The following is a 27,164-nucleotide window of genomic DNA, read 5'->3' on the forward strand; positions in this document are numbered from 1 at the left end:
GACTGGTATAGGTTGTTGCTAAGCTTGGATAGAGATACTTGAGCTCTTAAGTCGGGCGTGTCAGTTCACAGGCGCTCTCACCATTGGTCGTCGCATGTTTGACTTACCTAGGTGGCCGGGGTTTTAAGCCCTCCAAGAATTTTCAAGCTTGAGAACCGATTTTGGGGTTCCGGTCACGTCCTTATAGCTGAAGCCAGATGCGAACGAGTATGCATCTAAGGTATAATAAAGGAAGTTTTGAGGACATGCGTGCACTACAGGCTAAGACTAGAGGATTCAGGACAAACTCACCTGTCTGAGTCGGAGACATTCTGCACTCTGTGACCGCCTACTACTCGTGAAACGCAAAAGTCTCGGAAAGTGGTTTCTCCGCAAGCGAATGATCAATGTATATCAGTCTACTACACAAGTTCGATCGCGGGAGATTGAAGAGTGAAACTAGCGTGATAATCAGACGGAGAAACTCTTTCTGAACATTGAACAACTCGAAATAAAACATATCAACCAAGGATATAATAGAGCGACTATAACCTGTATCATAGGTAATCCGATACCCACCAACACCGACCATTATTGAAGCAAAATGCCAAAAGGCCACCAAGGCATCATGCGAAAATCAGTAAGACCACATGCACTTGTACGCCATCAACCTATGTCCCAGGCGATCATATTCCAGCTGCCCTATCCAGCTATCATTGGTTCCACTCAATTTACCGAAGACGCTTGCGCCTTTCCAGACAACGACCTGCGGGTCGAGATCCCGGGGAGGAGTGCCGATCATGATCTCCTTGGCAAATCCTGGTCGAAGGTTCTGGAGACGCTCTTCCAGATATGAGTGAAAGCCATTGATCAAGCTTCCGCCTCCCACGACCATAATACCGCCAAGAAAATCTCGCATCTTACGTTCGTCGGAACGAGCCGCATGCGCAATAGACGTTAAAATTGCACTGTCCAGCGGGAAGTTTGGTAGGATGTCATCGCGTTCCTCAACAGTAGGCGGACGGTTAGGCAATGCGCTCTGGCCCTGGCCAGCAGGCACAGGCGTAGCCCCGCCGGGAAGTGGTGTACCCAGCGTCTCCGGTGCCGGCGATCCGGCAACAGACGATCGGGGTGTGGCGTCTAGCTCCTGTACACGGCTGAGAGCATTGATCTGTTGGGATCGACTCGGTGTAGCCTGCACCTCCAACGTATTCGATTGAGCATCGCCATTTACCTGGCCATGGTTGATAGGAGGGGCAAGAGCAGTTAGAATCTCGGACTGAGCCGCCGATGTAGGGTCGTTGGGCTGTCCATCGTAAATATCAACTGAGCGAGCAATGAGTTTTCTCCTGCCCTTGAGCTTCTCCTCGTGGTTGAATATGGATGGCTGGAAGTAGCCCATGGGTGCCAGATGAATCTCATCGTAGGCTTTGAATGTGTATTTCCGGGTGTCTTGGCCGGCGACTCGAAGGTGGAAATCGTAGACCTGCACGGATACGCTTGCCTCGTTCATCGTACAGACATTCTTCTTCAGCTCTTCGGCCAACAAGAAGTCATATCTGTGCCAGAGGTTGATCTCGGCATAGGGGAAGTGGTCGTAAAGCATCATCTTGACAAATGTCTCGGTCACATCGAGACCACCGTACTTCAGGTTCACTCGCGAGTTTTCGATGCACATGCCCTCTTCCACGCAGCAGATTGATGTTTTTTGAGCACCAATGTCAACCACACAGGCAGATGTGAACCCTGCACCAAACGTGGCGGCCAAGCTCTCTTGAATGAAGCAGCTGCGAGCAAAGGCGAATTCTCGCATGAGTAGTTCCAGAACTTGGGTGACGTATGACTTCTCGTATAAGTCTGGGATGACAAAGACACATGAGTACTGAGGCCAGTCCTTCTTGCTCGTGAGTCCTAGTTGCGATTTGATAGCATCCTCGAGGATGAGCGAAATATCCAAAAACAAGAGTCTCTTGTTGTCGTAGTCTGTCTCGTTGCACCAGCCATGCTTTATTGGCCAGTAGAGTTTATACCGGGGCTTGGATGCATCGGGTATCCTTAGAGCTGCTTGTCCCACAATGTACTCAGGTGCAGGATCTGAGAGCTCGGTCCATTCAACCCGCATAGGATCATTGTGCTCTGAAATGGTTTCCGGTACTGTCCTCCGATTGTAGTTGATGACCATCTCTTTTGAGTTTGGTAATGTCCGACGCTTGTTTTGTCGCATATGGGCTTTCAGTTCTGCCGACATTGTCGTGTACTGGGAAGCGAACTATTACCAGAGCGCGATGATCAGCAAAGTAATCTGCCGTGAAAAGAAAGCTGGAGACAAACCTCAGGACCGAACATCTTTTCGGGTTCCAAGTCCGATCCATCGTCCATCTTTAGCCGCTTTGGACATGGCTCTTCGTGATCTTCGGCTTCGTTGGATGGCGATTTTCGCGCAATCACCATGGGTATGGTCTTTGGCAAAGCGTCGCTAGCCAGTCCGATACGTAGGTTCTGGCTTCCGACGTGGACCACGATCACCTTGGAGCCCGCCGTCTCGGCAGTCGTCTCCTCGGCGTCCTCCATATTGGTATCACCATCTCCTTCTGCCTCTGCTTCTGGTAGTCCTAGGTCATTCGCCTTGGCCATAGCCAGCGCACGGTCCCGGTCTTTAGCTGTCTTCGCCATTCGATTCCGCGCCTCCTCGTTCTGCAGTCGAAATGCAAGGTACTGATCATCGCGCTTGAGATAATCACTGTAGATGGTAATAGGCAGTCAGGTAAAGAAAGGCAATCCGAACTTATAGCGGTGAAGGCGATAGCGTACGTATAGTAGTTTTTCTGGTTGATTGGAGGTATTTGCGGCCAGCTTGACAGCTCCATATTGTTGTCGGTTCTCTCGAGACCTGTTCTCAATCAATCAGACGATGGCAGGCGAGTCGGATAGCACTGGAGCGACCATACCCTCATCCCGAAGGAGAGCCTTGCCCGATTTCTTCCCAACCATATTGAAAGGCTGATTGTGCAATCGGCGATGCGATGTAGGTTAGATGACGGGAAATTCGTTTTGAGATGGTGGAATTGAAATTATCGTGGTTATAAGAAACACATTCGTATGTTTTCAACTTCTCACTCTATTGGAGGGAGATCAAGTTGCGACAATTAAAGAGTTGGCAGGGAAGGCAGGGAAGGGAGGTTGTGAGGGAATTGAGCGATGAACGACCGACCCAGCGATAAACTGGTAAGGGAATCCGGAGAACGATACTAACCTACCTGCACAGTACAGTACACACACTCCATTGAGTGAGCTCGGGCCAGCCCGATCGGCAGGAGACCGCAAGCAAGTCACGGTCACCACCATTTAGTCAGCTCTTGGTCCTCGCTCGTTGAGCTGTTGCGGTAGGTTTTGGCCATATCTGTTATTTCTTCAAAGACATATTCGTCTACTTCTTCCCAATTTGACCTTGCACACCATACTTACTTCTTGGTCGGTGCAGTTGTTTGGACGACTTGATCGTTGTGTTTGTGTTCGCCCGCATCTCCGCCACCGCTCCAACGCCCTGATCCATCCCGCCGCAAAGACAATAGACAGACAAGACAGCCTCCGTCTCACGCCTTCCACTTCCCCCCGCCTCCGAACCCACGATCAGCTTATTTGTATCGCCGCGATGGGAGGTTCGCTTTCACGTCTCTGGTCCTTCGTTTGGGCAAAGAAAGAAATCCGCATCTTGATCCTTGGACTCGTATGTTCTTTCGACGTCACGCTACCGTTTGTAGCTATTACCACCTCCCCGCGGCTAATGGTCTCGCTTACTTAGGACAATGCTGGAAAAACAACTCTTCTTTACCGACTGAAGGTGCGCCCTGGAATAATCTTGAGATACATGTCGCGGAATCTTACGGGAGTCTTCTAGATTGGTGAAGTGGTCACGACGATACCCACGATTGGATTTAACGTTGAATCGGTGACGTATGGAAATTTGAACTTCAATGTTTGGGTGAGTACAACAACTTTTGGCGACTGCGACCTTCCTTGTTCCCAAAAGATTAGTGCGATGAGAGTTCCTCTCGGCTGACTTCCTTGCCTCTTACAGGACCTCGGAGGTCAAACATCCATCCGTCCATACTGGCGATGCTACTATGCCAACACCGCTGCGGTCATATTCGTCATCGACTCAACAGATATTGAACGACTCGGCACGGCTGCGGATGAGCTGGCGGCGATGCTCAACGAGGAGGAGCTTCGTGATGCGGCCCTGTTGGTGTTTGCCAACAAGCAGGACCAGCCGGGTGCCAAGGGCGCCGGCGAGATCTCTGAGGCTCTGAAGTTGGGCGAACTGCGGGACAGAAATTGGAGCATTGTCGCATGCTCTGCTATTGATGGCAAAGGTCTGAATGAGGGCATGGACTGGCTGGTTGTAAGTGATGTTGCTGGTATTTATCTTTGTTCGGACTTACTAACCGTCCTCGCCTCCTAGCAAACACTTCAGTCGGAGAACGCATAACCCCGATGCTGCGATACCAGTCATGTCATAGATTTGCTTTTGATACACCTTCGAACTCGGATGGAAAACCACAAAGAAACGTGGACGCGCCAGCTTTGTTTAGGGGCTTCTTGCGTCGCCTGTGCGCCTTTTTTAACATTGTTCTCTTTCGAGGCACGGCTGTCGTTTATACATTATACCTCTTTGATTCCGAAATGTGTTATACGTTGCATAATACCTTAATTCATTCTACCATGATCCTCGTTGTCTTGGCTGTAAGGACATAGTGTTACTGAGTGAGATGTTTGAGCTAGAGCAGTTGAACTTAGGACCAGTCAATTTTCGTCTGTCTACTTGCTGCACAGTTACTATATACTGACTTCATTAATATGTTTTGCGGTTCCATTGTTTAAAGTGTCTCTTCGTCGAAACTGCATATCCAAGTCTTTGAGAAAACGAGCCAGATCACTATCCCTATTTATACCTCTTCAAGGCTTAGGCCCAGTGCCCTTGAACTTATAGGCACAGCCCAACTTCTTAGAGCAGTCCATATTATTTTTCATACGGATCCCTCCTCGGCACACCTCCACACAGTTGGAATCTACCAAGATATCTTCTTATCTTAGCTCCTATCAGTGACGCTGGTTATCACAGCGATGCATAGATAACCCACCTACAATACAATCTTAATCAGATTAGCCGACCAAGTCTGAGAATCAAGACCAAAAAATCTGTGAATAGCGTATAGGGCCTCTGTTATATACCATATCTTCTATTGTCCGATAAGCTCCTCTCTTCCCCGCACTAGCCATCGAAACCCCTAATCTATATATTCGAGATACCCCGCAATGACCCATCTATAATTATTCACAAATTGACGTCTCCCTTGCAGCCCATCACTAGCTCCTGATACCTTTGAGAAGAGAAATCATACATCATAAACCGCCACAGATACGATACGATGAGCATCCCATCAAGCCAAACCGCAGCCCTCATCCCCGCAACCGGGGCCTCTCCTACCGCGCGCCTTCGAATCCGACACGATCACCCCGTGCCATCACCGACGGAGGGACAGATTCTTGTTAAGCTGGAGTACTCCGGGGTATGTCACTCGGATGTACACAGTGTGCGCGGGGAGACGCCCATGTTAACCGACGTGGCGGGCCATGAAGGCGTGGGGAAGGTGGTCAAAGGTAAGTATTTGACTTCCTTTCTAATGGCATCAGTGCTCCTGGTTAATCTAGTTAGTCCGCTAACTGGCATCTGGCATAGTGGGCAGTGGGCTTGACGAGCAAGTCTGGTTAGGAAAGAGAGTAGGGATACGGTTCGCACATTGGCCCTTCCTTCAGTATGTCTACAATCTGGACGAGATCTAACGACGATTGAACGGTGTCTACAGCTGGCTATACAGCACCTGCTTGGAGTGCGAGATATGCGCTATCAATAACACGGCGTGTCCATACCAAAAGAACGCTGGAGCGGTAGGTTAAGTTTCTCACTATGGTGTCTGGTTGGAGACGCTGTGTCTAGAGCTGATCTCAACGACCAAGAATATTCCGGGAACTTTTCAGCGTGAGTAACCGGCGAACTCCAATTCAATCCAAACGCGCGCGGTCTAGCTGACCGGAGCGATGCGAGGTCAGAATACATTGTCAGCCCTGCAAATCATGTCACCATCATTCCTCCGAGCCTGGAGCCAGACGTCGCTGCTCCCCTGTTGTGTGGTATGTCTTATCTCTCTCGCCTTTGTCCTTCTGCGGTATGCGTCATTGACGACCCTCTTATGAACTATTAGCTGGAATTGCCATGTACTCTTCGATAATGAAGACGAAGACTCGACCGGGAGACTGGATCGTGATCCCCGGCGCAGGCGGCGGGTTGGGCCACATGTAAGCTCTATCACCGTGCTACACCCGGAGCATAGGTACCGTTGGCTGAACCGTTGCCACAATAGGGGTATTCAAATCGCCGTCAAAAAGGGGCTCAAAGTTATCGCGATCGATAGGTAACTGCTTCTGCCCCATGCCATGCGCAAGCCCTTCGTTGCTCAAAGAACATGACTACCCTAACGAAGCCCGCTGACACGAACACCCCCCCTTCATCCAGCGGCGAAAAGAAGAGACAGCTCTGCCACTCCCTCGGAGCCACCAGTTTCCTCGACTACAAGACCGACGACATCGAGCACCGCGTCAAAGCCTTGACGTCAGGCCTAGGCGCGCACGCCGTGATCTGCACCGCCAACAGCGAGCAGGCGTACGTCCAAAGTATGAGCCTGCTTCGGAGGCTGGGAGTCCTGGTGTGTGTGGGTATCCCGAACGCACCGTTTCGACTCCCAGCGACCCCATTTGACATGATTGTTAAAGGTAAGGGAGGGAGATGTTTCCGGGAGTTTCTGTGGAGAGAAAAACGCTACGCAGCGGCTGATCTTTGAGATTGCGGCTAGGGCTCACGATCGTCGGCAACTCGGCTGGCACTGCGAAGGAAATGGATGAATTGATGGAGCTGGCTGTAGCGGGAGATGTGAAGGCGCATATCGAGACATATGACTTGGATGACATTGACGACGTCCTGGATCGGCTGGGACGCTCGGAAATCGATGGAAGAGCTGTTGTGCGGATTCCATGAGAGATTGTCTGGCGCGCTTCTGGGTAAAATTGATGTGTTTCACGAGACCTCTAGTCTGTTGCTTGTTAGGCAATTTGGTCATGGGGCCTGGTGCTTAAAACAATTGCCTTGAGCATTTGGTGGTGGTGGTGTTATTGTTGCCTGGGTGGTTAAGCAGGAACGAATTGACTTGGTTCGAAGGTAAATAGCTTCGAACCATGTTGATTTTTTACTCATGAACGCCGGCATGCTTCCCCTAAGCTAGATTTATTGCGAGATGCGCGTGGTCTTCAAGGTTTCTAGTAGCGCAACTCTCGAAACTACGAAAATAGCAGGTGCCATGTTAGCTCGAACTCTTGGAGAGGCTTACGGTGGTCCATATGAGTGGCTTGCTGAAAGGTGTAGAAACCTCGAATGGAACACATTAGCTGAGGCAAAAATTAGATTTGATCAGATATATAGTAGCTAGTAGGGATTGAAACCGTCAACGCATGAGAGATATCATCACAGGGGCTCCTATTGCCTCACAGGAAACCGTTACCAAACCGATAAAACGAGAAGACGAATCTCGTACCCCGACATTATCGAACCATAGCAGACCTAAATGTAGCTTCATAGTCTCGAGTTTCGACCTCTTGCAACCTTATGTGCATACGGGTGGGAGGCAGAATTAGGGATGAGGTGATCGATGTCTGCTGTATTGACGAGATGTGGGCCTGCTTCATCCAGGCTAGTGATTCCAACGTTGCGCATTGCTGTCTCGAGCTCATCCTTCATGACTGCAGATAATGAGATTAGCATCTGGGTCACATATCTAGCGGCGCAGCAGCCGAGTCTTACTATCGATCAAATGCTCAACGCCCTCCTGGCCATAATTGGCGGCGAAAAGCATGCTCCGCCCCATGCCCACGGCGGTTGCTCCCAGACAGATTGCCTTAAGAATATCCGTTCCGCGGCGAATACCACTGTCAACGTAGATTTCCATCTTGTCAAAGACCTCCGGACACCGCTTGTGAAGTTCGAGCAGAGTGATGATGGACGGTGGGCTGGTATCTAAATTCCGGCCTCCGTGATTGCTCAAAAGAATCCCATCAAGGCCGGCCTCCATGGCCAGGATAGCATCATCGGCAGACATAACGCCTTTCAAGCACACGGGCAGGTGAGTATGCTGCCGCACCCATGCTAAGTCCTCCCATGTCAGACCGGGATCAATGAAACCGGCCATGACACGGCCGAGACCGCCGCCCTTCTTGTCATTCTTAGCTTTCGAAGGTGCCATGGGAACGGTCAGATCCTCGTCCGCCTTGACACGCTCATCCGCCTCCCTTTTACCGGGCCATGCAGCGTCGACGGTCACAAAGATTCCCTTGACATTAGGATTAGCAGAGCATTGATGGAGAAGCGAAGCTGACTTCTCCCGGTCGCGGTTAACGTATAGTTGGAAGAAAAGGGACGCTGATGGCGCAGCCTCTTGAATCTCCTCGAGAGTATATGACGAGTTGTTAGACACCTACAGCCAATCTCGTTAGAAACCAGCCACGAAATGGTAAGGATGGGTGTGACTTACTCCCTGAAAGACGTTCTTGCTCTCGCAGGCTCTCGCAATGGCAAGCTCTCCGTCTGGGTGAATGAGCTTGGCCATGGCCGCCGGACTAACAAATAATGGGAGGCTCGTCTCAAGTCCAAGGAACTTGGTTCTCGTGTTGACAGACCGCACATTCCTCAGTACTCGTGGCCGAAGCCAGATGCGGTCAAAGCACGATTTGTTGGCGTTTCGCGTTATCAGGTCAGTCGAGGCGCTGGAATAGAACGCCCAGGTTTTTTTGCTGGCCGTTGAAGATGCCACCACTTCGAAATCATGGGAGTTGATCAAGGTGTGCAACGGTGGCTTTTCATTTTGGAGAACCATCTGCGGGCTTGCAGTAGGTGGTGGCTTCAGCCATTCATCGCTAATCGTGGCCTCATCTAAGACGCCCATATGCTTCTCTGCTGACAGCTTCGCCTTGATTAAACTCGAGGCATGCACCTCTGAGTATGGTTGGGTAGCATCACGACCCGCGTGCTTCAGGATAACTGTAGAGTGGGAACGGTCATTTACGGGATGTCCTCAGAGCATTCCAGCAGTTCTGGACATCACTTACCTGTTGGGCCTCCTGGATGCTCTTCTAAGAAATCTGTCATGTCCCATACTTGATTGTCCACAACAATCCAGCAGTCATTGGGTGAATTGTGCTTAGAGATCTGTTCTGTAGACAAGAGCTTCTTGACTGCCATTTTCTTCCCACTGTCAAGCAAGGCCAGACAGAAACACGCAAGATGAGATTTTGGATAATTGGGCGCCAATTACCAGGGAGAAGAGCTTGGTGGTTGTATCTGCCACTGTGTTCTGTTCCAATCTGATTGCAACTCAAGTTTTGCAACTTAAGTTCCTCAAGGGCAACCGAAGACGAACACCCAGGGAAGGGGCTCCATCAGTAGTAATAAATCCCCAGATCGACCAGTCTGCATGGTTCGGGGTAACATCAATGCGGAGTAACCTTAGCCGCATGGGAAGCCGCATAGCAAAAGCCGAGAAGGAATGATCAGCCACGTTTGTCAATCTGTTCCTACCGTCTGCACTATCAAGCGTCAATCTAGAACGATTATGACTTATCGTGCCTCTTAAGCATTGAGGAGACAATTATCATGAGAAGCGACGATGTCTGCACTGTGTCGCAATGTACGTTATTCATCTGTTGTACAGTTGTACATATAGATTCAGGGACGACAAACAACCACGGAGCATCGCCGAGGGAGAGTTTGCTCCGGCATGCGGAGATCTTTCCGCTCTTTGGTGGAGCCCTCAGGCCAAAAACTACGTCAGCATCCAGGACGTTTCTCACGATTTGAGGAATCTAGGGACCAAGTATGATGGGTAATTGAGTGGTGGGTTAGCAAGAATAAATTTTTTCTCCAAGGGCTCTTGTCATTTGGTCGAATTATACTGGATTGGGGTGTAGGTCGACAGATGGCTTTGAGTTCCCAGCTATGACGAGACTTGACCCTTTGCCCTGGACAAGGATTGGACCATGGCATTCCCCTGGCTACTTTGAAATTAAGTATCATATGATAGCGTACCGTGATTCATATTATGCTGCCATAGTAGTGAATGCATGTGAAGTTGAAATATTACGGTCAAGGCAGGGACAAAGTATGATATGCCACGTGACTGGCTAGACAATTTTTATCTTGCCTGAGGCATCAACGCTTAACCCAAAGTTCCTCGTCTACCTAGAGAGGCTTACCGGCCAAAATAATTCAGGCACACAAGTCCTTGATACCTCAATTTGAACCGCCGAGTCGCTGCTGACCATATCAGAGCATCTGTGGCTGTAACAGAGAGCAGTGCGCTGGAGCTTCTGATGCATGCTCTTGGTGTAGACAATTTGTTCAGATTATCTGGAATCAGTAAAAATCTTTGGAGCCTCGGGGCAATAGGAGCTAGCACCGCTACCGCTATAGATTGTTGGCGACCACGTCTCTGTCAGCCGCACCGAAATTTTTACCACAAATCAGGTATGTCCCAGTCCTGACTCGGGATGATGGCCTTGCTGCACACATGTGGTCTAGGTCTGACTCATTCCCGATCTGTCCCAGGACCTTAAGTCGGAGCCGTGAGACTTACTCGAATGCAGCAGCTTCTGGTGGATCACACACAAATCTGCATACCAGTTCTAGCTCTTGTGCATTGAAGAGAAGAAAATTCGAATTCAACAGATTCTCGACTTCAGCAAACATGGGCGACTCAAGCAAACCTATCCGATATGTTGATGTCGGTAAACTCATTGCGAATATGGAAGAATATCCTTGTATACTTGTTCACTCGCTGATGGCCACTCTAGATCGGAATCAATCTCAGTGACCCTGTCTTCATGGGTAATTACCATGGAAAGCAAGTTCATGACAACGACATGGATGACATTGTCCAGCGAGCTCAGGATGTGGGTTGCGAGAAATTCATGGTGACAGGCTCCGACTTGGAGGAGTCGCGGCGGGCTATTGAGATTGCACAGAAGTATCGTATGTCCTTCCCAATATACTTTAATCTGTATGCAACCTGACGTCCTCTGCAGCGGGGTTCTGCTATGCTACGGTTGGAGTTCACCCGTGTCAGGCGAAGCTCTTTGATGAACATCCTGGCGGACCTGCAAAAATGCTAGAGGAGCTTAGAACGCTAGTGTTCGAGGCCAAAGCATCGGGCCAAGCTGTTGCGTTTGGGGAGTTTGGTCTAGATTACGATCGGCTCTTCTTAAGCGCAAAGGAGCCCCAGCTGAAATATTTCGAAGCTCAATTGGATCTGGCGGTGGAGGTGCAACTCCCTCTCTTTCTCCATTCCAGAGCTGCCAGCGAAGATTTCGAACGTCTTCTGGCGCCCCGCCTTGAAAAGCTTCCTAAGAAAGGCCTCGTGCACAGTTTTACTGGAACACTTGACGAGATGAATCGAATGGTTGCCCTAGGTCTCGATGTCGGTGTTAACGGCTGCAGTCTGAAAACGGAGGAGAACCTGGAAGTAGTCAAGGCCCTGCCACTTGAACGGCTTCAGATCGAGACTGATGGTCCTTGGGTATGTGCTTTACCTAGGATTTCTCAAACCTTTGATTGACATTTACTGTTCAGTGTGAAATCCGTCCCTCTCATGCATCTGCGAAGTATCTCGAAGGAGCCCCTCCGCTTCCCAAGGCCGTGAAAAAGGAGAAATGGCAAAAGGGACTTATGGTGAAGGGTCGCAATGAGCCTGCAGCAATCGCTCACGTTGCGCATGTCATCGCCAAAGTGAAAGGCATCACTGTCGAGGAAGTTTGTGAAGCGTAAGTCCATTCTCTTTCTATTACCCTCTTCTCGCTTTCCAATGTGACGAGGAATATTGATTCAATGAGCAGCGCATGGAACAACTCAATCCGGATGTTTGGGCTTGGTGTTGATACACTATAAATTCTGTTCATGATATCTTTCCAGGTCGTGCCCAATCCGGGAGAGAACACCGTCCCGCAAATTATGAATACTAGATCCTTAGATATAGAAGAGACGAGGCAGTTTGCACGAGAATATTATCAATGAAAGCTACTTGACCTGTGTCGATAAGAGTACCGTCCCTAATTCTTTGTTGCCTCATCATGGAACCTTGGATCGGTGGTGTTCGGACCACTACCACTGCGAACCAAGGTCCTGTACTGATGATTCAACACCAGTCAGATCTGTCTGACGGAATACTAGATCAGCTCAGCGGGTGTCTAATTAGCTAGCTAACTATTGTCGAACCTCTCTTGTGGTGTGGCATGATAGATCCGAGGCATGTCATTCTTCCATACAGTATGTGCCCGGAGGAACAGGCAACTTGGAAGTGAGGCTAACATACCTTACTTAATTCCTTGCCCCTCAAACCTCAACTAGTCATTCTACATTCACTGCACAGCACTTGGTGGTTCGCCACATGTGCTTTGCCTTCTAGAAAGTTGCTTGGTATGATTTACGGGGGCTTATTTTCTGATGACATTTTGGTTTTTCCTGGCTCACCGCCCTGTACTGTACCTGTAGTCGCACCACCCACCACCCTTGCTCTTGTCTCTTTCCTTGTTTACCTTTCTACGTGAATGTAGTCTTCTTCTCCAATTCTCTCAAGAACAAACTCGACTCTCCAGACCTAACCTTCTGACCCGCCTAAACCCGGTCCCTCATATTGGTCACCATGTCTTCTTTTTCTAAAATCATGTTGGCTTGAAGCTTGTGGGTTAGACCCTTCGAGTCTATCACCAACCTCTCTCTTAGCAGATCTCGCGCTGTCGCTGTCTAGTCAGATCTTGCATGAGAATCCTTCTTTCGTGGTGCATTGGATCCGTCTATCTCTCTCTCCCCCCAAAATTCAGCTTTTCATTGGCATTCTATCGGTTCATAGTGCCCTCTTATCCATTCGTTTATCAGGACTTCGAGCCAGACAGCGACAGGGAACTGGCAATTTAACACAATGACGTCTCCGTTAACGGCTCAAAGCTCCAACAGCTCTCTCCAGAGCGTTTGTGGTAGGTTGTTTGTTTGTTTTGTGGGAACATCGATCATGTTCATACTCCTATCCGTATTGTTCAAGTCGCACTAACCTTCACAGAATCAGTGCGTCGCAGGGCATCCTCGATGGGAAATGATTTCATGCCGTCAGAGTTCCCTGGGAACTTTGGAGGGGTTGTTAAAGATGTCTATCGATCTGCTTTCCCGCAACCGTGGAGCTTCTCTGCGCTCAAAAAGCTTGGCCTTCGGACTATAGTGTATGTGGGCCACTCGTGTATCTGATTCCTGCTCACCACTCCTCAGCACTTTGGTAGACGAGCCTTATACGCCTGAGCACATGAGCTTTCTCAAGGAAATGGGGATCGCGCACATCCGTATCCTTGTCGAACCCAACAAGGATCCTGCAGTCAAGTCTCCAGACTACGTAATCTGTCAGGTATTAGAAGTCTTGCTCAACAAGGCCAATCACCCTGTTCTTGTCCATTGCAACAAGGGAAAAGTAAGGCTTATTCAGTGTTTTATACGAGCTTGGCTGATCGAAATTGCTGCAGCATCGCACCGGCTGTGTGGTCGCCTGCTTCCGCAAGATTCAAGGTTGGCGCATCGAAGATGTGCTTGCTGAGTATCAGACATATTCTTTCCCCAAGTCAAGGCCGCTGGATCAGAAATTCATCATGGCATTTGATGCCTCCCAGCTCTCTAGCGTGGCACATATCTCTGGCGTGAAAATGTGGCAGCCTGCCAGTCTGCCGAAGGCATTATCTGAAGAGAATGCCAAGGATCAGGCCTCATCCTCGAGTCGGCTTCTACCCTCTCTGGGCAAAATATACGTGACTTGATAATCCTATGTCGATGGAAGTCAAGCCGTTCTTTTCTGTCGTCTGTGGTGTGCCTTGTCTCCCCGAGTAGTCGGTGGTCTGACAACGCAAGGTTTTCAGCTAGGTCAATGTCGTTGCAATCTTGGCCATGAAACCGGCTGATGAACCACACCACCTAGCTCTTGTCGCCTCTCGTTCTGCATCAAAATCTACTCTTTCGATTAGAACACGGCCATCAATGAGAGGCTTGTGTACCCAGAGCGAGAGCCGCTCAAACTCCGCAGCGCTCCGCGATGTCTAGAGGCTCCATCAATTTGACTGCTTCTAGAAGGGTTGGATGCACGATATACCCAGTCATCATTTAGTTACCCATGTGGTTTTGATATTGCGGATGGGTGCATGGCAGGGATGTGTCAGATATTCTAGCCCGAGATCAAGAGAAGCGAATCGCAGAAAGACAATAGACCTGGAGAAGGACAAGTTGTAGGCCGTAGTACTCTAATGTAGAGAATAATCCACATTGATTGGCAGTTTTGAGCTAAAATATCTAAGCTAGTCGTTCTGCGTAGCTTTCCAACAGTCCCTTCAGTGTCTTTGATTGTTTGGTTGAGCTGCTGGCAAACATATACCGTACTATACCATACTACGAGCGATCCTCAGTGGCGTCGAAGTTCACTATTTGAGTTGTGATCACAGAATCTCATATATCATGTCATCATCTTCTTCGAATTCTTCAGTGTCGGATATGAGTGCTGGAAAACCTGGACAAGGCAATTGGCTCGCAATGGCTAGCTCCATTGAACCCGTTTCTGTGGTGTCCCACAAGCTCTCATTGACAGAACATGTACAGTTCTCATCAACTGATAAGAGAGAGTTTGTCTGGGATTTGCAATCAAGCTCGAAATAATCCTCAGTGCCCAAGTAGTCCTCAGAAGCCATGTCGACTTCTTCGGTAGCAGCGTGGTTGAACCAGTTCGGGACCTCTTCTGTCGAACCAGTTATCAGGAGAGATTCATAAGCATATGCTTCGTCCAAATCTGTAGGATTGATCTCGTCCAATCGACTCAGCTTCTGTGAGGCTTCCGCCTTGTAGAGTTGTTCTTGAGCAAGAGTCCAGAATGCCGCCTGAAGAATGTTTCCCGTATCTACTGCCGTCAATGGGAGACTGTCCGGTACGTATGCGACCTTCATACTGCTGACAATCTGTTGCAAAGAATGATTCATGGGTAGCTTCAACATGGATGTCAGGGACTTGACGAGCGATGTGATAAGCAGCGAACGTTGGTTCATTGCCTGCAACATGATTAGTAACCAGATACTATGAGTACCTCAGGAAAGCAGATTACTTCACTGTACCCAGGGCTAAAGACTGACGGCGCCATCCTTGGAAGACTTTGCAATTGTACCGCCTCTGGATCCAGCTCTGTTGGTCCATGCTCATGACTGTTGCCAAGCAACAGGTAGCTCAATCCGGCACGAAGTAGGTGATGTAACGCTTGGTGGTTGGCGTTGCAGCTTCTAGCTGCTGGTTCTGTAGGAGGGCTTGAGAGGATGGTGCTATCCGGGCTATTATCCATATCTGCAAGCTCCTCTGTGAAATCTCTGGTATCAGAGAACTTGGGAATGTCCATTTTGTCGAGCTCTGAAGACTGAAAGGTAGTAGATTCTAGCACCAGTTCTTCAAAGTCAGGACCCAGTGCTTTCCATGCCATTTCTCCGAGACTCGCCATGATCAGCGCGGGAGGATGTGGCTGCACTTCGGGATATGTGGGCACGAAATCTAGATTTATGTTGATTGTAGATATACTAATAGTCTCGATGTAGGGCGGAGGGATGGGCTTCCCTGGTGCCTGCATAACCTTTGGAACTCTGCGGCTCACTGTTGGTAAGAGAGCAGGTTGTGTGAGCGATCTTCCAATTCCGAAGGCTAACTGAAAGCTCGGAGGGGTTTTCTGATCGGAATATTCGCAGCTTTTGTATATTATAGCCAAGCCTAACTCTTTCCAGAGCTGAGAGCCAGAGTTGTGTTAGCAACATCTTTAGACTCATCTTGTGAGGAGTATGTTACTGTGATTACCTTTGCATTGCAGAGCATCTCCCCCACAACTGGCACAAATGTGGAGACGGTGACATCGGGTACGTTATGAGCATTGATGAATAAGTTCAGTTTGATTTCTGGTGCTTCAGCCACCCAAGCCCTTCTCATGGTCATTAGGTGTATGAGATGCATGTCGCGTGCGGCAATTTGGGGTCTTCTGCGGGATTGTATGAATATGGAGACATTCATTGTGAGAGTCAAGGTTGAGTCTGAGGAATGGAAATCGGCTCTGCCTAGGTCTATTGTCGCTTCCATTATGGATTGTCTGATATGAACTGAATTAGTGGGGAAAAGTGCCTCTATTCAAGCAAGGTACATAGTCGATGGTTTGACGAGGATAGATGCCTGGTGCTAAATGAAGCAAACACTGGCAAAATATGTAAGTGCCTCAACACAGCAACACCCGACTGCCAAGAAGCGTATATCTATTGCTTGTATCTGAAGCTATTAGCCCACACGCTCTGTATTCTATTTTGCGCCCTCGCCCAGAATAAACATTGAAAGATAATTGATAGCTTTGTTCCTGTGCTTCGTCTTACATCATAGACTTGGCTGCCGAGGCACCAATACGATAAGTGAATCGAGACTATACAACTAGAGGTAAGAACTCCTTTTGTGCCACGTGAGCACCGCTCAAGCGAGTATTTCCAAACTTCAAAACTCCAGACGTCAGTATTACTGCGCAAGATTGACCGAAATTGGGCAATAATATTTGTACACAACTGACAGTCCCTCAATGCCCAGCTACGTAGCTTGTTGACATTTATTTTTAGAGCTGCTTATCGATAAGAGCATCACGTGCCTGGGGGGTTTGATTATCTGGCCCCTAGACATCCTCCGCATCGAGGAATCTCGAATTCAGGAGTCCAACAATCAGCGATGCCCAGGGATGAAGGTGAAGATTATTTTCTGGCGGACAAAGATAGCCCCAATGGGCTGGATTCCCAGCCCCTTCTGTCACCCGTCGAGGATCACGAAACTACAAACCATGCGAACCCGGCCAGCGCGACCCGCAGCAGCAGCGGACAGCAGCCGCATCACTCCTCTATATCCCAGCCGATCCCAGAAGGACAACGACGCACCCCTCGTACCATGAACCGCGTTCGCTTCGACCTCGAGGAGGAAACGGACGAAGAGCGTCGCTCGGAACATCACCCTCGCGATTCAGACGATATCTCATGGCTCGAGGAAGAAGAATACGGCCACGGCGACGGCCGGCGGCGCCAGATGGTCCCTTTGCTGACGGATATCGAAGCCCCCAGTGTTACGCTCGCAACGTCCGATGAATTCTTCCCGGAAGAACACCTGGAAACTGCTCGCCCAAGGAGCGGGATGCGCATGGCTTTCATGAATATGGCCAACAGCATCATTGGGGCAGGCATAATAGGACAACCTTACGCACTTCGCCAGGCAGGGTTGGTAATGGGGTTGGTGCTGCTCGTCGGACTCACAGTCGCAGTAGACTGGACCATTCGACTTATAGTGGTCAACTCAAAGTTGAGCGGGGCAGATTCGTTCCAGGCGACCATGCAGCATTGCTTTGGCAAAAGCGGACTTATCGCAATCTCAGTTGCGCAGTGGGCTTTCGCTTTTGGTGGTATGATCGCGTTCTGCATCATTGTTGGAGATACAATACCGCATGTCCTGGGAGCCTTGTTTCCTTCGCTACGAGACATGTCATTCTTGTGGCTTTTGACGGACAGACGGGCCATCATCGTGCTTCTGGTCCTAGGAATCTCATATCCGCTGTCTTTGTACCGGGACATTGCTAAGGTTCGACATATAATGCTTTTGCAGCACTCTGAGACTCACAAGTTCATAGTTAGCAAAGGCGTCCGCACTGGCCTTGGTCAGCATGGTCGTCATCGTGATTGCTGTGATCACCCAGGGCTTTAGAGTGCCCTCCGAGTCGCGCGGCGATGTGAAAAGTCTACTGTTTGTCAATTCTGGCTTTTTCCAGGCTGTTGGGGTGATATCATTCGGTACGATCGCGTTCCAGATCCACATTATATAACTGTACTAACGGTCCAAAGCATTTGTCTGCCGTAGGTTATGTCATTCGGGCCACATTACATTGGGACTAATAGCTTGGAAGACCATAACAGCCTCCTTATCTATGGCTCATTAAAAAAGCCGACACTAGACCGCTTCGCGAAAGTGACACATTACTCTACAGCAGTCTCCCTTCTGACTTGCCTAGCCATGGGTGTTTCCGGGTTCCTATTCTTTGGCTCGCAGACCCAAGGCAATGTACTCAACAATTTCCCATCAGACAACATTCTGATCAATATAGCACGACTGTAAAGTCTTCTCGCCTTAATGTACTGAGACATCGTTGGGCTGACTTTTGCTAGATGCTTCGGCTTGAACATGCTCACAACTCTTCCGCTGGAGGCATTCGTATGTCGATCAGTCATGACAACCTATTACTTCCCCGACGAACCTTTCAACATGAATCGGCACTTGATCTTTACCTCTGCGCTTGTCGTTACTGCGGTTGCTATGGCTCTGATCACTTGTGACTTGGGGGCAGTCTTTGAGTTGATCGGCGCAACGAGCGCAGCGGCCCTGGCCTATATTTTCCCTCCCTTATGCTACATAAAGCTTAGCAATGCCTCTCAGAAGGCTAAGATACCAGCCTATCTATGCATTGTTTTCGGGGTAGTCGTGATGGCAGTCAGTCTGCTTCAAGCTGTTGCGAAAATGATAAGTAGTACGTTCACTTGGTCACCCGACTAACAGCATGCATCCTGCTAATTAACTCAACCACATTTATAGATGAAGGTGGTGCAAGTACCTGTGCTGCCTAGGCAAGGTACTATAAGGGCAGTTAGATCCTGCAACCTTGCTTCTGCTTTACTGATGTCGTATAACTGATAGACTTTATTCAATCCCTCATTCACAAATTATGTACATAGAGAAGTGTATTAACAAGGTGAATCATTCTGTTCAGGGCTCTGAAAAGGGGCTCCATGGACTCAAGTGCAGCAATCTCTCCTCTGGGAGCAACACAGATACCTAGATTTTGTGTAGGGACAATATGGTCTTTCAGTATACTATGATCTGTCAGATACTGATTTCTTCCTAGAAACAGCCTTCGGTTCATGATCGATATCAGTGGAGGCAATGAGAGGGGCAGATGAGGCAGCGCACTACAAGGTCTAGGTTTTGGTGTGAATGTCATTTGCTGGGTTGTATCTGCGATGTTGTGCGCGTTTGCATGGTAACGCAGTTAACAGTTTCCACTCCCTGTTTCTGCTCCCTGCCTCCTGACCCCACCACTGTCCTCTTCATCATCTGTTTTCGCATGTGTTCCAATTCTACCCTTCTCGTTACTTCATCATTCATTTTACTTCAAAAAAGAGGGATTGGCTCTGTTTCCGGAACCCGGTAGAGTCGAATGTATGAAGTGCAGGTCTCATGCTCTTCCTTTGCACCTCTTCATTTCAACTTCGTCAACTACTGCTGCACATTGACTTAGCTGGTTCTAGTGTGTTTTAAACACCTGACATCGTCCTCAGATTTATCCTTTTTGTCAACTGTCGCTACCTTGCTTCTGTTTTCTTGACACCCAGTACCCTCACATTATCTCTTCGTCTCTCTCTGAAACCTATCCTGGGGATTATAGCCATCTGGAAATCATGGATCAGAATGCAGCTGAACGCCTGAAGAGGCTCCAAATGGTAGGTTGTGTGTTTCCAACGACCTGTTCCTCCGTCTTTCGTTTGATTGCCCGCAGCTACTAACATAACTCGCCTCCACTCAGGACGACCTCGGCACGGCCAGACGAGAATTCATTTCAACCAAAGATGGCCCACGAGCAGTGCTGAATGTGGGATTGGAAACCATAGAAGCGAGCAGAGAGTCCAACCAACCTGGAACGAAGGCCCAGCTCATGGCGCAGAAGAACAAGGCCCAACTCGCGGATTGGTCGAGTAAGTGCATCCTCCAGTGCTCCTCGCCCGATTTGCTTTCTATTGGGTTTCTGGTTCCTCGCTAATTCGATTTCAAAGATATCCACAAGACAATAGGTGATACTGGAGACCTTGAGAATCTTGACAGTCTTCTTGATGGCCAGACTCATCGTCTTGCGCTCGCTGCATTGTTACATTCGAGGCCACATGACTTTGCCCCAATCAGGGGAGGCATGAGTCGTGGGCGTGGTGGAGGCGTAGCAGGGACTCGAGGTCGTCAGGGGAAGCCAAGTGTATCGAAGTAAGTCAACTCACCGAAAGCCATATTACCATCAAAACCTAATGCACGAGACATTGATGATAGGGTTCTCGGTCAAGGAGGTGTCTCGAAATCTGGCAATCATGCTTCCAAAATAGATCAGAAGCAGACTCGTGAGGTCTACTCGTATCCAAACCCGTCTTCATTGCTTATTTGCATTCTCTAGGTGCTCGAAAGCCGATCCCTAACCCACTAACCAAAGCTCGAAGACCCATGTAAGCTACCTTTTTGTTGCCTCAAAAACCATCTGACTCCTGTCTCCAGGGTTGACTATTCCTCGAAAATCAGTGCCCCTGAAGACTTTATGGCTGCTGTTCAGGATCTAGTCAACGCGAAGACTGCTTGCATAAACTCCACTGTTGCACGAGAAATGTCTAACGGTAATAGTTCGAGACCAAGCCAATTGCCTCCTGCAAAGGAAATACCAAGTCAAGTCCCATCTCGCCCCACGCAACCTGCTCTTGCAGTAGATCATGGCCCAAGCCAAAGGCCCCCCACCGTGACTAGAACCCTGGATCAAAGACCTCCCGAAAAGTCGCTTCCTCCTCAAGCTCAAGCGCCTCGAACTCCTGCTCAAAAGCCTCTGTCTGCGACATACAACGCGTCGACTCAACCTCTTCTCAGAAAGCCATCACTTTTGGAATCCGAGATGTCGAGAGATTCAAGCAAAAGGACACTTTCTTCCACGATCACTACAAACCAGATCAATCTTCAGAAACTGGTTCCGGCTTCTGACGCCATGAAGAACCCAAGACAGACACAGTCGACTGCGACGCTGAAAGCGAACCAGACACCACCCAAGGATACTGTGCATCCTGTCACAGTGACAATGAAAACCGTTCCTGCTGCTTCCAATCTGAGCAAGGAGCACGCACTGAGGTCCAACAACACTTCAGCGCAATCACAGGTTGCTGCACAAACACGCCCAACTCTGAATTCGCAGTTGTCCAAACCCTCAACTGCGCCATTACTGCGGGATGAAGGGCCTCTGCCTAAGAAGCCAGCAACCAAAGCTTATGGCAAGCCTCCATGTCAACCGGGTAACAAAGCCAATCGGGTTCCAGAGAAGCAAGGCACTGCAATGGAACCAATACTAGTGAACAAGGTGGTCGTCAAATTACCTCTCATTGAGTCAACCCTCAAACCAAATGCAGATGTCCCAGTCACGCCCAAGAAGACCAAACCACTCGAGAACCTTGTCGCCGAAGGAAGCGAGGAGAAAGCACCTCCGGCGGTGGCTTGTGGGGAGCTTCTTGATCTTGATGGTCCTCCGTCACCTGAGCATGATTCGGCTGAACAGGATCCGGCCGCTACAGCTGTAATGAGTCCCTCCTGTCAAGATCTGGAGGGGTTAGTATTTCGGCAGGGCATTACACGGTATCCTACTCAAGGAGGCTCGACCTCTAGTGAAGCTTCGTCAACACCGACTGACTTTACGGAAACCACACGAGCTATTCTTAGTCAAATTATGGCCAACGCCGAGTCTATGACTGATGAGGACAAGCAGGTGGTTGAGCGCAAGGTCGAAGAGCTTCGCAAAGAGCTGAAATTCTTCTCTGTATCAGAAGCAGGGCGCCGATATTCCATTGAAATGTTCGAGAGAGGAAGAGAAGAGTTCAGCTCCGAGCTCAAATCCGAACCTGAGTCCGGTTATCAACACTGTCTTACGTGCCAGGAAAACCATAAATCTCATGCTCATATGTTGCCTGAGACGGTGCTCACAGCTAAAGTGACTTTTAATGCAGCCTTGGGTGTAGAAGAACCCTTGACACCCCTTGCACATAAGTCACAGACCCACCGTTCTGTTTTCCAGACACGCCTCAAGGGCACTGCGCCGCCATTTGAGCCAAACAAGCTTAATCCTCCAGTAAGCAGCACAGCTGAACCAGTGACCACTGAGCAGGAGCGTCAGGAGTCTTGTATCACTAAGGCTGTCCGTCATTTGTACGGCAACCATCTACTTCCCGGGAGGTCTGGAAACCGGCCTGGCAACGGTAAGTTCTTATTCCTTCTTGTCTTCGAATCCCGGTCAGTATTGCTTATCTTGTCACTTGCTATCAGCTTCCGTCTTGGAGGATGTGAAGGTCCCAGCGTTTGAAGGGCGATTTGGTCAAATGACTCCCGCATCTACTCCCGTCAAACCGAACTTGACATCTCCACTTCTTTCGCAGACGGACGCGATCTCAGCCTCCCCTGCACTACAGAGATCTATACACGCCCCAAGAATTTCAGAGAACAGGTCACCAGCATCTCGGACTCCCTCGAGAGGACTGGATAGCTCCAGGTATGCGACGCCTGCCCTGGACAAGCCTCTACGCTGAGCTTCACGCAACCAGCACCCACCATCGCTACACAAGGTCTGTACCGTTAGCCGATTCACACTCAACTCTTGCCTGCATGAGCTGGCGTTGAGGCCTATCCGCATAATATCCCCTATCTGTTTCTTCTCCCCCGTCCAAATACGAAGCTTTATGGTGAACACGCAAGCTACATTTGTTTCGATGCTGCCATTTCTTACAGCAATTACTTAATTGTCTATTTTCTAGTGATGTGCAAGGCCTGTAAGGAAGGGCTAGAAAGGTATTTTGTTTGTAAATCCAAAGCAAACTGGCCAGTGAGCAGATTCCATTGAGCAAACCAGTTCATTTGATTCCTGTGATCATTCCCATTCCCTGTGACGCCAATAATTCATAAAATATGCCTAGTCCGAGTAATAATCGCGTGCCGTTAATAGAATTTGCCCTCTATCTATAATAGAGTACATCGAGAAAAGACCACTGCTACCGTTACTGCTGATGTTGTTGCTGTGGCGGTTGCTGGGGTTGTTGCTGCTGGGGTAGAACCTGAGGCATTCCACTTTGGTTCATCCGCGGTCTTTTCGGATCCATGACCCCAGCTCCTCCCGGAGCAGACCCGCTGCCGTCCGAGGCCTGAGCATTCGTCATATCCGACAAGGGAGGCCGTTTCCCGTTGGCATTCTGATGAGCCACAGGCCCGCTGCCGCCGGGCAGTGGTGGACGGTTCGGCGGTGCGGCGGTCCCATTCCGAGGATCGAGGTTTGGGCGGGTCAGGGGTCGATAGGAAGACGTCGTCGACGGGCCTCGATTCATCATGGGGCTGCCGACGTTGTTGCTCCCGGGGGCCCCGATCTTCCGGTGCATGTCCTGCGAAGGGTTGATGAAGTCCCGCGCCGCGGCGGCGGGGTTGCCACCGGCCGCGGGCGATGCGTTGTTGCTGCCTCCGGATAGCATGGGTTTGGAGATGGGTTTGCTGGTGCTGTGGTCGAAGCCGGCGGTCTTGCGGATGGAAGGACTCTCCGCGTGCGGGTCGAAGGCCGGCGCCGCGGCGGGGATCCCGCCGTGCGGGTTGTCTCGGAGGAGATCGACGGCGCGCGCGGAGAAGAACGAGGCGGAGGGGGTCCCCGGTGGAAGGGATTCGGGGATACCTGTTGTTGTTGTTGTCGATGGGGCGCCGGGTTCACGTTTGATGGGGACGGACAGCGGGCCGTTACCACCTGCGGGCCCGGCTGCTGTTGCTGTTACCGGTGCAGGTGATGCTGCTGTGGGCACGGATGGAGGAGGTATCATTCTGCCATTCTGAAAGTTTGGTCGAGGCCCTGTAGGTGGCATGGGTCTCTGTTGGTCGCCAGTTGCGGGGGGATTGGGGCGTCCGTTGAACGGCTGTGGAGCAGGATACTGTCTGGGGGCGGGGGGCTTGGATGGCGTTACCATCGCCGAGTTCGGTCTGATGGGTCCCCGGTAGTTGTTATTGTTGTTGTTGTTGTGAAAAGGTCGCTGATGAGTATTGAGTGGAGTGGGTGGTTGCTGTGCCCGCTGTGATTCTGGTCCTAGCACAACCTCGTCGGGATTGCCCGTTTCGGTGACGCCGAAATCAGCTTCGTCAAACAGATCGCCTAGCGCGCAAGAATGTTAGTGATCGGCTTTCGGGCAAGTTAATTGAGAGTGAAAGCTGCGTACTTCCAAATTCGCCGTCGCCGTCGAAGGCCATTGAGTCATCGAAGTTGGACCGCTTTGCGACAGCCGCTGGACGCGGCGGCAGATCATCGTCCTCAGGTGATGGTTTGGGGTGCACAGATTCCTTTTTGATGGGAATAAAATCTGGATGTCGATGTAGCTCATCGACATCCCATCTGGCCTAAAGTCGAAGCATGTCAGCAGAGGCGAGGTTTTCCTTGGTGAGGGGCGTCACATACCGGCGCAGCTTTCACTTTGGTGACTTTTGATACATAGTCCTTGTCGTAGATACAGTTGCCCAGGACATTGCCGAAATTTCGTAGCGCACGCTTGAGCGCATCTGTGGTCCCTTCTTTCTTTGCCTTTTCGAAAGCAGCTGCCTTGCCCTTGCAATTCTCGATGTGGCCGTACCCGATATCCTAAGAATTGTTCCTTGTCTTAGAACCCGTTGATTGACTAATGCATCGCCACTTCCAAGGGCATACCTCATGATAAGTGCCATCCTTCAAGGTGACTCTCACTATCACGGAGAGACCCAGGCTGATTTTACCAGTGTTTTGACTCTCTTCAACCTATTGATTGGAGCATATTAGTCATTGACCTAAGACAAAATATGTGGCCAAGGGGGAAATTCGAAGAGGGAGCATACAAAGTCGATTTGAATGTTCTGGATCGAGCTCGACCATCCGTTGAACCCAAAGACCTCATTCGCAAGATTGATACATTTGTCAGCCGAGAGGTAATGTACGCGCTGTCCCGCAGCACCAGGCCTCGACGAGATATATTCAGGCCCCAACTTCTTGTCGAGACGAGCTTGCAAGGTCGCGATCTCCTGCGCGGTGTATTCGCTGATACGTCGTTGTGGTTCTTCAAATGGGTTGGCGGAGAGACTCCCGCTTGAATTGGGCATCGTGATGGTAGCTGGGCCGCCCCGGTGCTGGTCGCCAACACTAAAGACGCGCGGTCAGTCAGTGTTGGCTTCGTCGCGGCTTGACAGGTATAAAAACACTTACGCGGGCATAGCAAAGTTAGATTCTTGTAGATGCTTTACCGAGGTACTTCATCGAGCAACAGTCCTCTTTTAAGCTTGTAATGACTGATGAAAGGATCAAATGATGCTGTTGCCCCCGACGTGTCGAGGCGCGCCGGATGCCGACACGGCCTTATCGCGATGTCACGTGATGGTAATCGCAACGCAGATAACAATGGAAAGTGTCAATTAGTGCCAACGATCATATGCTATCAGTTGCTGATTGAGGATGGGTGAATTCGCCTAGAGAGGGAAGGGTTGGAAACTATTTGCAGTCTGGCCGAACTGAGTCAATATGCTTGCTACTTCGGTCTGATTCTGGAGGAGAAGAAATGTCGTTTGAAATTATAGAGAGGCAGGCAGCATTAGGCAGCCTTCGGCTTTGCCACACTAACGCTCCGACGCAGCCAGATTACTATCACTTTGCTGTCATTTGATTCCATCTCTCCTGCCTTCAATGTGTGTTTCTATCGGAGAATTTAGGTAGCAAGAGAATATAAACCAGACCGAAACCCTTCAAATCACTGAATCACAAGACTCGCGCTCGGGGTAAGTCCCAAATCCTTCAAGGATTCGCCAAAGAACTCCGCATTGAATACTTTGCGAGGGAAGTTCTGAACGAAGCTCTGTACCTCAACTCCATCCTCCTGCTTGAGAGCCGCGGCAACTTCGAACAAGGTAGTTGTCACTGGAACCGTCTTCATGATATTGCCTTTGGCCGTTTGGAACCGCAGACGAGTTTCCGTGTAGGCCGATGCAGGCTTCGAGGCGACCGGGCCGGATGTCGTGGCTGCTGGGGCTGGGGCTGGTTGCGCAGGAGGTGCTACACCAGCTCGCTCGGCTTTCTCTCGCTCAGCCCGGAGTCGGCGCTCTTGTTTGTCCGCCTCAATCCTGGCTTTGACCCGCTGCTTAGCTTCGATGTCTGCCATCTTATCCTTCTTCTTTTGTTCCGCTTCCTTCAGCCTTTGTTTCCTCTCCAGCTCCTCCTTGACGTCTTGTGAATCCTTGTTAGCTTTCCGCCGGATTTCCTGGGATAAGACCTGGTTAGTTTGAATCACAGGGTCTGGCAAGGACAGTAGTCCGCATACCTCGTTCCTCTTCTGGTCAACCTTATCCTGCTCAGACTGCACCGCTCGCTTGGCGGCCAGCCTTTCTCTGAGCTCCTGGAGTCTCGCTTGCCGTTGCTCATCAGTCAGCGGCGCAAGCTCCTCCGTTGACTCAGAGAAGTCGGTATGTTGGGATTTCGAAGCGTGAAATTCAGCTTGGGCGTGGCTGCGGAATTTCTTGCCGCACTCGTTGCAGACTAGACTGCGAGCCTCTTCACCAGGCGCGAGTGCAGGACCTTCTGCCTCCTCATCTTCCTTGATTTCATCAATCGATTTGTCTTGGTTCTTTTCGAGCCATTCTAGAGCACCCTGCACTGAAGTGATGAAAAGTTAAGCACGTCAGCAGTTGGCGACAGCAGAGAGCTCGATGGGATAATCGTACATCCGGTGCCTTTGGCGACTGCAAGCTGTGCTCGCTCCTTGTCAAAGCCCATCTCAATGAGCTGGTCTAGATCGGAGGCCATGGTCGCACGGGGTGGGTGCAATAATTGCTGATCAAAGCGATAAATTCGAGTGGAGCGAGAGGTAGAACCCAATGGCGGGGTAATGCAGGCGGGGGCTTTTAGCCTGGACAAAGGTGACAGCCAGATGGAAATGTATCACGGCCTTGTATACCACTCAATATAGTGAGAAAGAGTAGCAATAAAATGCAAGCTGCTATCTCAAAAGCTGGATGAGGTGGATGAGGGGAGGTCAACAGTGAGGGTGCGGGTGACGTATCGACAGGCTCGGGAGCGGAGCGGAGGAACAATCAATCAACTGCGGGATGACCCGCCAGCTAAGCTCGAAAGTTGAGCCAGTCCCAGGCTCGTTCC

The 27,164-nt window shown here is 50.1% G+C and overlaps 10 protein-coding genes across 10 annotated transcripts; 6 read left to right on the forward strand and 4 right to left on the reverse strand.

Moving 5' to 3' along the window:
* Positions 1–448: 448 nt before the first annotated feature.
* ASPACDRAFT_76887 (putative chromatin remodeling complex subunit (Arp8)) lies at positions 449–3,150 on the reverse strand. Its single transcript, XM_020204816.1, has 4 exons — positions 2,928–3,150; positions 2,791–2,869; positions 2,311–2,719; positions 449–2,248 (listed from the first exon to the last, which is right to left on the reverse strand). The coding sequence occupies exons 1-4, from the start codon at positions 2,968–2,970 to the stop codon at positions 617–619; spliced, it is 2,163 nt and encodes a 720-aa protein (XP_020058831.1). The 5' UTR covers positions 2,971–3,150; the 3' UTR covers positions 449–616.
* Positions 3,151–3,310: 160 nt separating this feature from the next.
* Positions 3,311–4,882, forward strand: ASPACDRAFT_115476 (ADP-ribosylation factor family protein). Its single transcript, XM_020195904.1, has 5 exons — positions 3,311–3,706; positions 3,782–3,820; positions 3,878–3,961; positions 4,058–4,381; positions 4,442–4,882. Exons 1-5 carry the CDS (start codon positions 3,632–3,634, stop codon positions 4,466–4,468), a joined length of 549 nt encoding a protein of 182 aa, XP_020058832.1. The 5' UTR covers positions 3,311–3,631; the 3' UTR covers positions 4,469–4,882.
* Positions 4,883–5,408: 526 nt separating this feature from the next.
* ASPACDRAFT_1854469 (zinc-dependent alcohol dehydrogenase) lies at positions 5,409–7,488 on the forward strand (the record flags this gene model as incomplete). The annotated part of the gene is made up of 9 exons (XM_020197390.1): positions 5,409–5,640; positions 5,720–5,771; positions 5,847–5,928; positions 5,998–6,019; positions 6,091–6,171; positions 6,243–6,336; positions 6,402–6,452; positions 6,554–6,810; positions 6,891–7,488. The coding sequence occupies 9 exons, from the start codon at positions 5,409–5,411 to the stop codon at positions 7,070–7,072; spliced, it is 1,053 nt and encodes a 350-aa protein (XP_020058833.1). The 3' UTR covers positions 7,073–7,488.
* A 175-nt stretch (positions 7,489–7,663) lies between these two features.
* ASPACDRAFT_51036 (FMN-dependent alpha-hydroxy acid dehydrogenase) lies at positions 7,664–9,325 on the reverse strand (the record flags this gene model as incomplete). Its single annotated transcript, XM_020202425.1, has 4 exons — positions 7,664–7,830; positions 7,892–8,561; positions 8,619–9,124; positions 9,193–9,325. 4 exons carry the CDS (start codon positions 9,323–9,325, stop codon positions 7,664–7,666), a joined length of 1,476 nt encoding a protein of 491 aa, XP_020058834.1.
* Positions 9,326–10,401: 1,076 nt separating this feature from the next.
* Positions 10,402–12,166, forward strand: ASPACDRAFT_76890 (3'-5'-exodeoxyribonuclease). Its single transcript, XM_020204817.1, has 6 exons — positions 10,402–10,606; positions 10,726–10,862; positions 10,933–11,110; positions 11,164–11,654; positions 11,708–11,898; positions 11,971–12,166. Exons 2-6 carry the CDS (start codon positions 10,827–10,829, stop codon positions 12,020–12,022), a joined length of 948 nt encoding a protein of 315 aa, XP_020058835.1. The 5' UTR covers positions 10,402–10,606; positions 10,726–10,826; the 3' UTR covers positions 12,023–12,166.
* Positions 12,167–13,052: 886 nt separating this feature from the next.
* Positions 13,053–13,929, forward strand: yphA (tyrosine phosphatase family protein; the record flags this gene model as incomplete). Its single annotated transcript, XM_020199332.1, has 4 exons — positions 13,053–13,107; positions 13,191–13,347; positions 13,394–13,589; positions 13,642–13,929. 4 exons carry the CDS (start codon positions 13,053–13,055, stop codon positions 13,927–13,929), a joined length of 696 nt encoding a protein of 231 aa, XP_020058836.1.
* Positions 13,930–16,852: 2,923 nt separating this feature from the next.
* On the forward strand, positions 16,853–18,995 carry ASPACDRAFT_115491 (putative amino acid transporter). Its single transcript, XM_020195905.1, has 6 exons — positions 16,853–17,779; positions 17,829–17,988; positions 18,040–18,051; positions 18,102–18,306; positions 18,361–18,719; positions 18,785–18,995. The coding sequence occupies exons 1-6, from the start codon at positions 16,886–16,888 to the stop codon at positions 18,814–18,816; spliced, it is 1,662 nt and encodes a 553-aa protein (XP_020058837.1). The 5' UTR covers positions 16,853–16,885; the 3' UTR covers positions 18,817–18,995.
* A 652-nt stretch (positions 18,996–19,647) lies between these two features.
* ASPACDRAFT_1886794 (uncharacterized protein) lies at positions 19,648–22,710 on the forward strand (the record flags this gene model as incomplete). The annotated part of the gene is made up of 7 exons (XM_020198437.1): positions 19,648–19,689; positions 19,773–19,941; positions 20,020–20,221; positions 20,285–20,352; positions 20,406–20,454; positions 20,504–22,233; positions 22,301–22,710. The coding sequence occupies 7 exons, from the start codon at positions 19,648–19,650 to the stop codon at positions 22,558–22,560; spliced, it is 2,520 nt and encodes an 839-aa protein (XP_020058838.1). The 3' UTR covers positions 22,561–22,710.
* Positions 22,711–23,061: 351 nt separating this feature from the next.
* ASPACDRAFT_3762 (RAD52 DNA repair protein RADC) lies at positions 23,062–25,165 on the reverse strand (the record flags this gene model as incomplete). The annotated part of the gene is made up of 5 exons (XM_020200320.1): positions 23,062–24,152; positions 24,217–24,394; positions 24,453–24,632; positions 24,699–24,785; positions 24,863–25,165. Coding segments are annotated over 5 exons (1,839 nt in total), but the record flags the coding sequence as incomplete, so codon positions are not given.
* Positions 25,166–25,572: 407 nt separating this feature from the next.
* On the reverse strand, positions 25,573–27,032 carry ASPACDRAFT_76893 (uncharacterized protein). The gene is made up of 3 exons (XM_020204818.1): positions 26,732–27,032; positions 26,332–26,663; positions 25,573–26,271 (listed from the first exon to the last, which is right to left on the reverse strand). The coding sequence occupies exons 1-3, from the start codon at positions 26,811–26,813 to the stop codon at positions 25,765–25,767; spliced, it is 921 nt and encodes a 306-aa protein (XP_020058840.1). The 5' UTR covers positions 26,814–27,032; the 3' UTR covers positions 25,573–25,764.
* Between the last annotated feature and the right edge of the window lie 132 nt (positions 27,033–27,164).

The sequence above is a fragment of the Aspergillus aculeatus genome (genome assembly GCF_001890905.1).
Source record: "Aspergillus aculeatus ATCC 16872 unplaced genomic scaffold ASPACscaffold_4, whole genome shotgun sequence".
Classification (NCBI taxonomy): domain Eukaryota; kingdom Fungi; phylum Ascomycota; class Eurotiomycetes; order Eurotiales; family Aspergillaceae; genus Aspergillus; species Aspergillus aculeatus.

Coding starts and splice junctions, on each gene's coding strand:
- ASPACDRAFT_76887 (XM_020204816.1), bottom strand. CDS start 2,970: ATGGTTGGGAAGAAATCGGGCAAGGCTCTCCTTCGGGATGAGG. Junction 2,870..2,927: donor GGCTCTCCTTCGGGATGAGG/GTATGGTCGCTC, acceptor GATTGAGAACAG/GTCTCGAGAGAACCGACAAC. Junction 2,249..2,310: donor AAAAGATGTTCGGTCCTGAG/GTTTGTCTCCAG, acceptor CTCTGGTAATAG/TTCGCTTCCCAGTACACGAC.
- ASPACDRAFT_115476 (XM_020195904.1), top strand. CDS start 3,632: ATGGGAGGTTCGCTTTCACGTCTCTGGTCCTTCGTTTGGGCAAAGAAA. Junction 3,821..3,877: donor CTCTTCTTTACCGACTGAAG/GTGCGCCCTGGA, acceptor GGAGTCTTCTAG/ATTGGTGAAGTGGTCACGAC. Junction 4,382..4,441: donor AGGGCATGGACTGGCTGGTT/GTAAGTGATGTT, acceptor CTCGCCTCCTAG/CAAACACTTCAGTCGGAGAA.
- ASPACDRAFT_76890 (XM_020204817.1), top strand. CDS start 10,827: ATGGGCGACTCAAGCAAACCTATCCGATATGTTGAT. Junction 11,111..11,163: donor TGAGATTGCACAGAAGTATC/GTATGTCCTTCC, acceptor CGTCCTCTGCAG/CGGGGTTCTGCTATGCTACG. Junction 11,899..11,970: donor GTCGAGGAAGTTTGTGAAGC/GTAAGTCCATTC, acceptor TTCAATGAGCAG/CGCATGGAACAACTCAATCC.
- ASPACDRAFT_115491 (XM_020195905.1), top strand. CDS start 16,886: ATGCCCAGGGATGAAGGTGAAGATTATTTTCTGGCGGACAAAGATAGC. Junction 17,780..17,828: donor TGTACCGGGACATTGCTAAG/GTTCGACATATA, acceptor ACAAGTTCATAG/TTAGCAAAGGCGTCCGCACT. Junction 18,307..18,360: donor CTGATCAATATAGCACGACT/GTAAAGTCTTCT, acceptor GACTTTTGCTAG/ATGCTTCGGCTTGAACATGC.
- ASPACDRAFT_76893 (XM_020204818.1), bottom strand. CDS start 26,813: ATGGCCTCCGATCTAGACCAGCTCATTGAGATGGGCTTTGACAAGGAG. Junction 26,664..26,731: donor AGTCGCCAAAGGCACCGGAT/GTACGATTATCC, acceptor TCATCACTTCAG/TGCAGGGTGCTCTAGAATGG. Junction 26,272..26,331: donor TTGACCAGAAGAGGAACGAG/GTATGCGGACTA, acceptor GTCTTATCCCAG/GAAATCCGGCGGAAAGCTAA.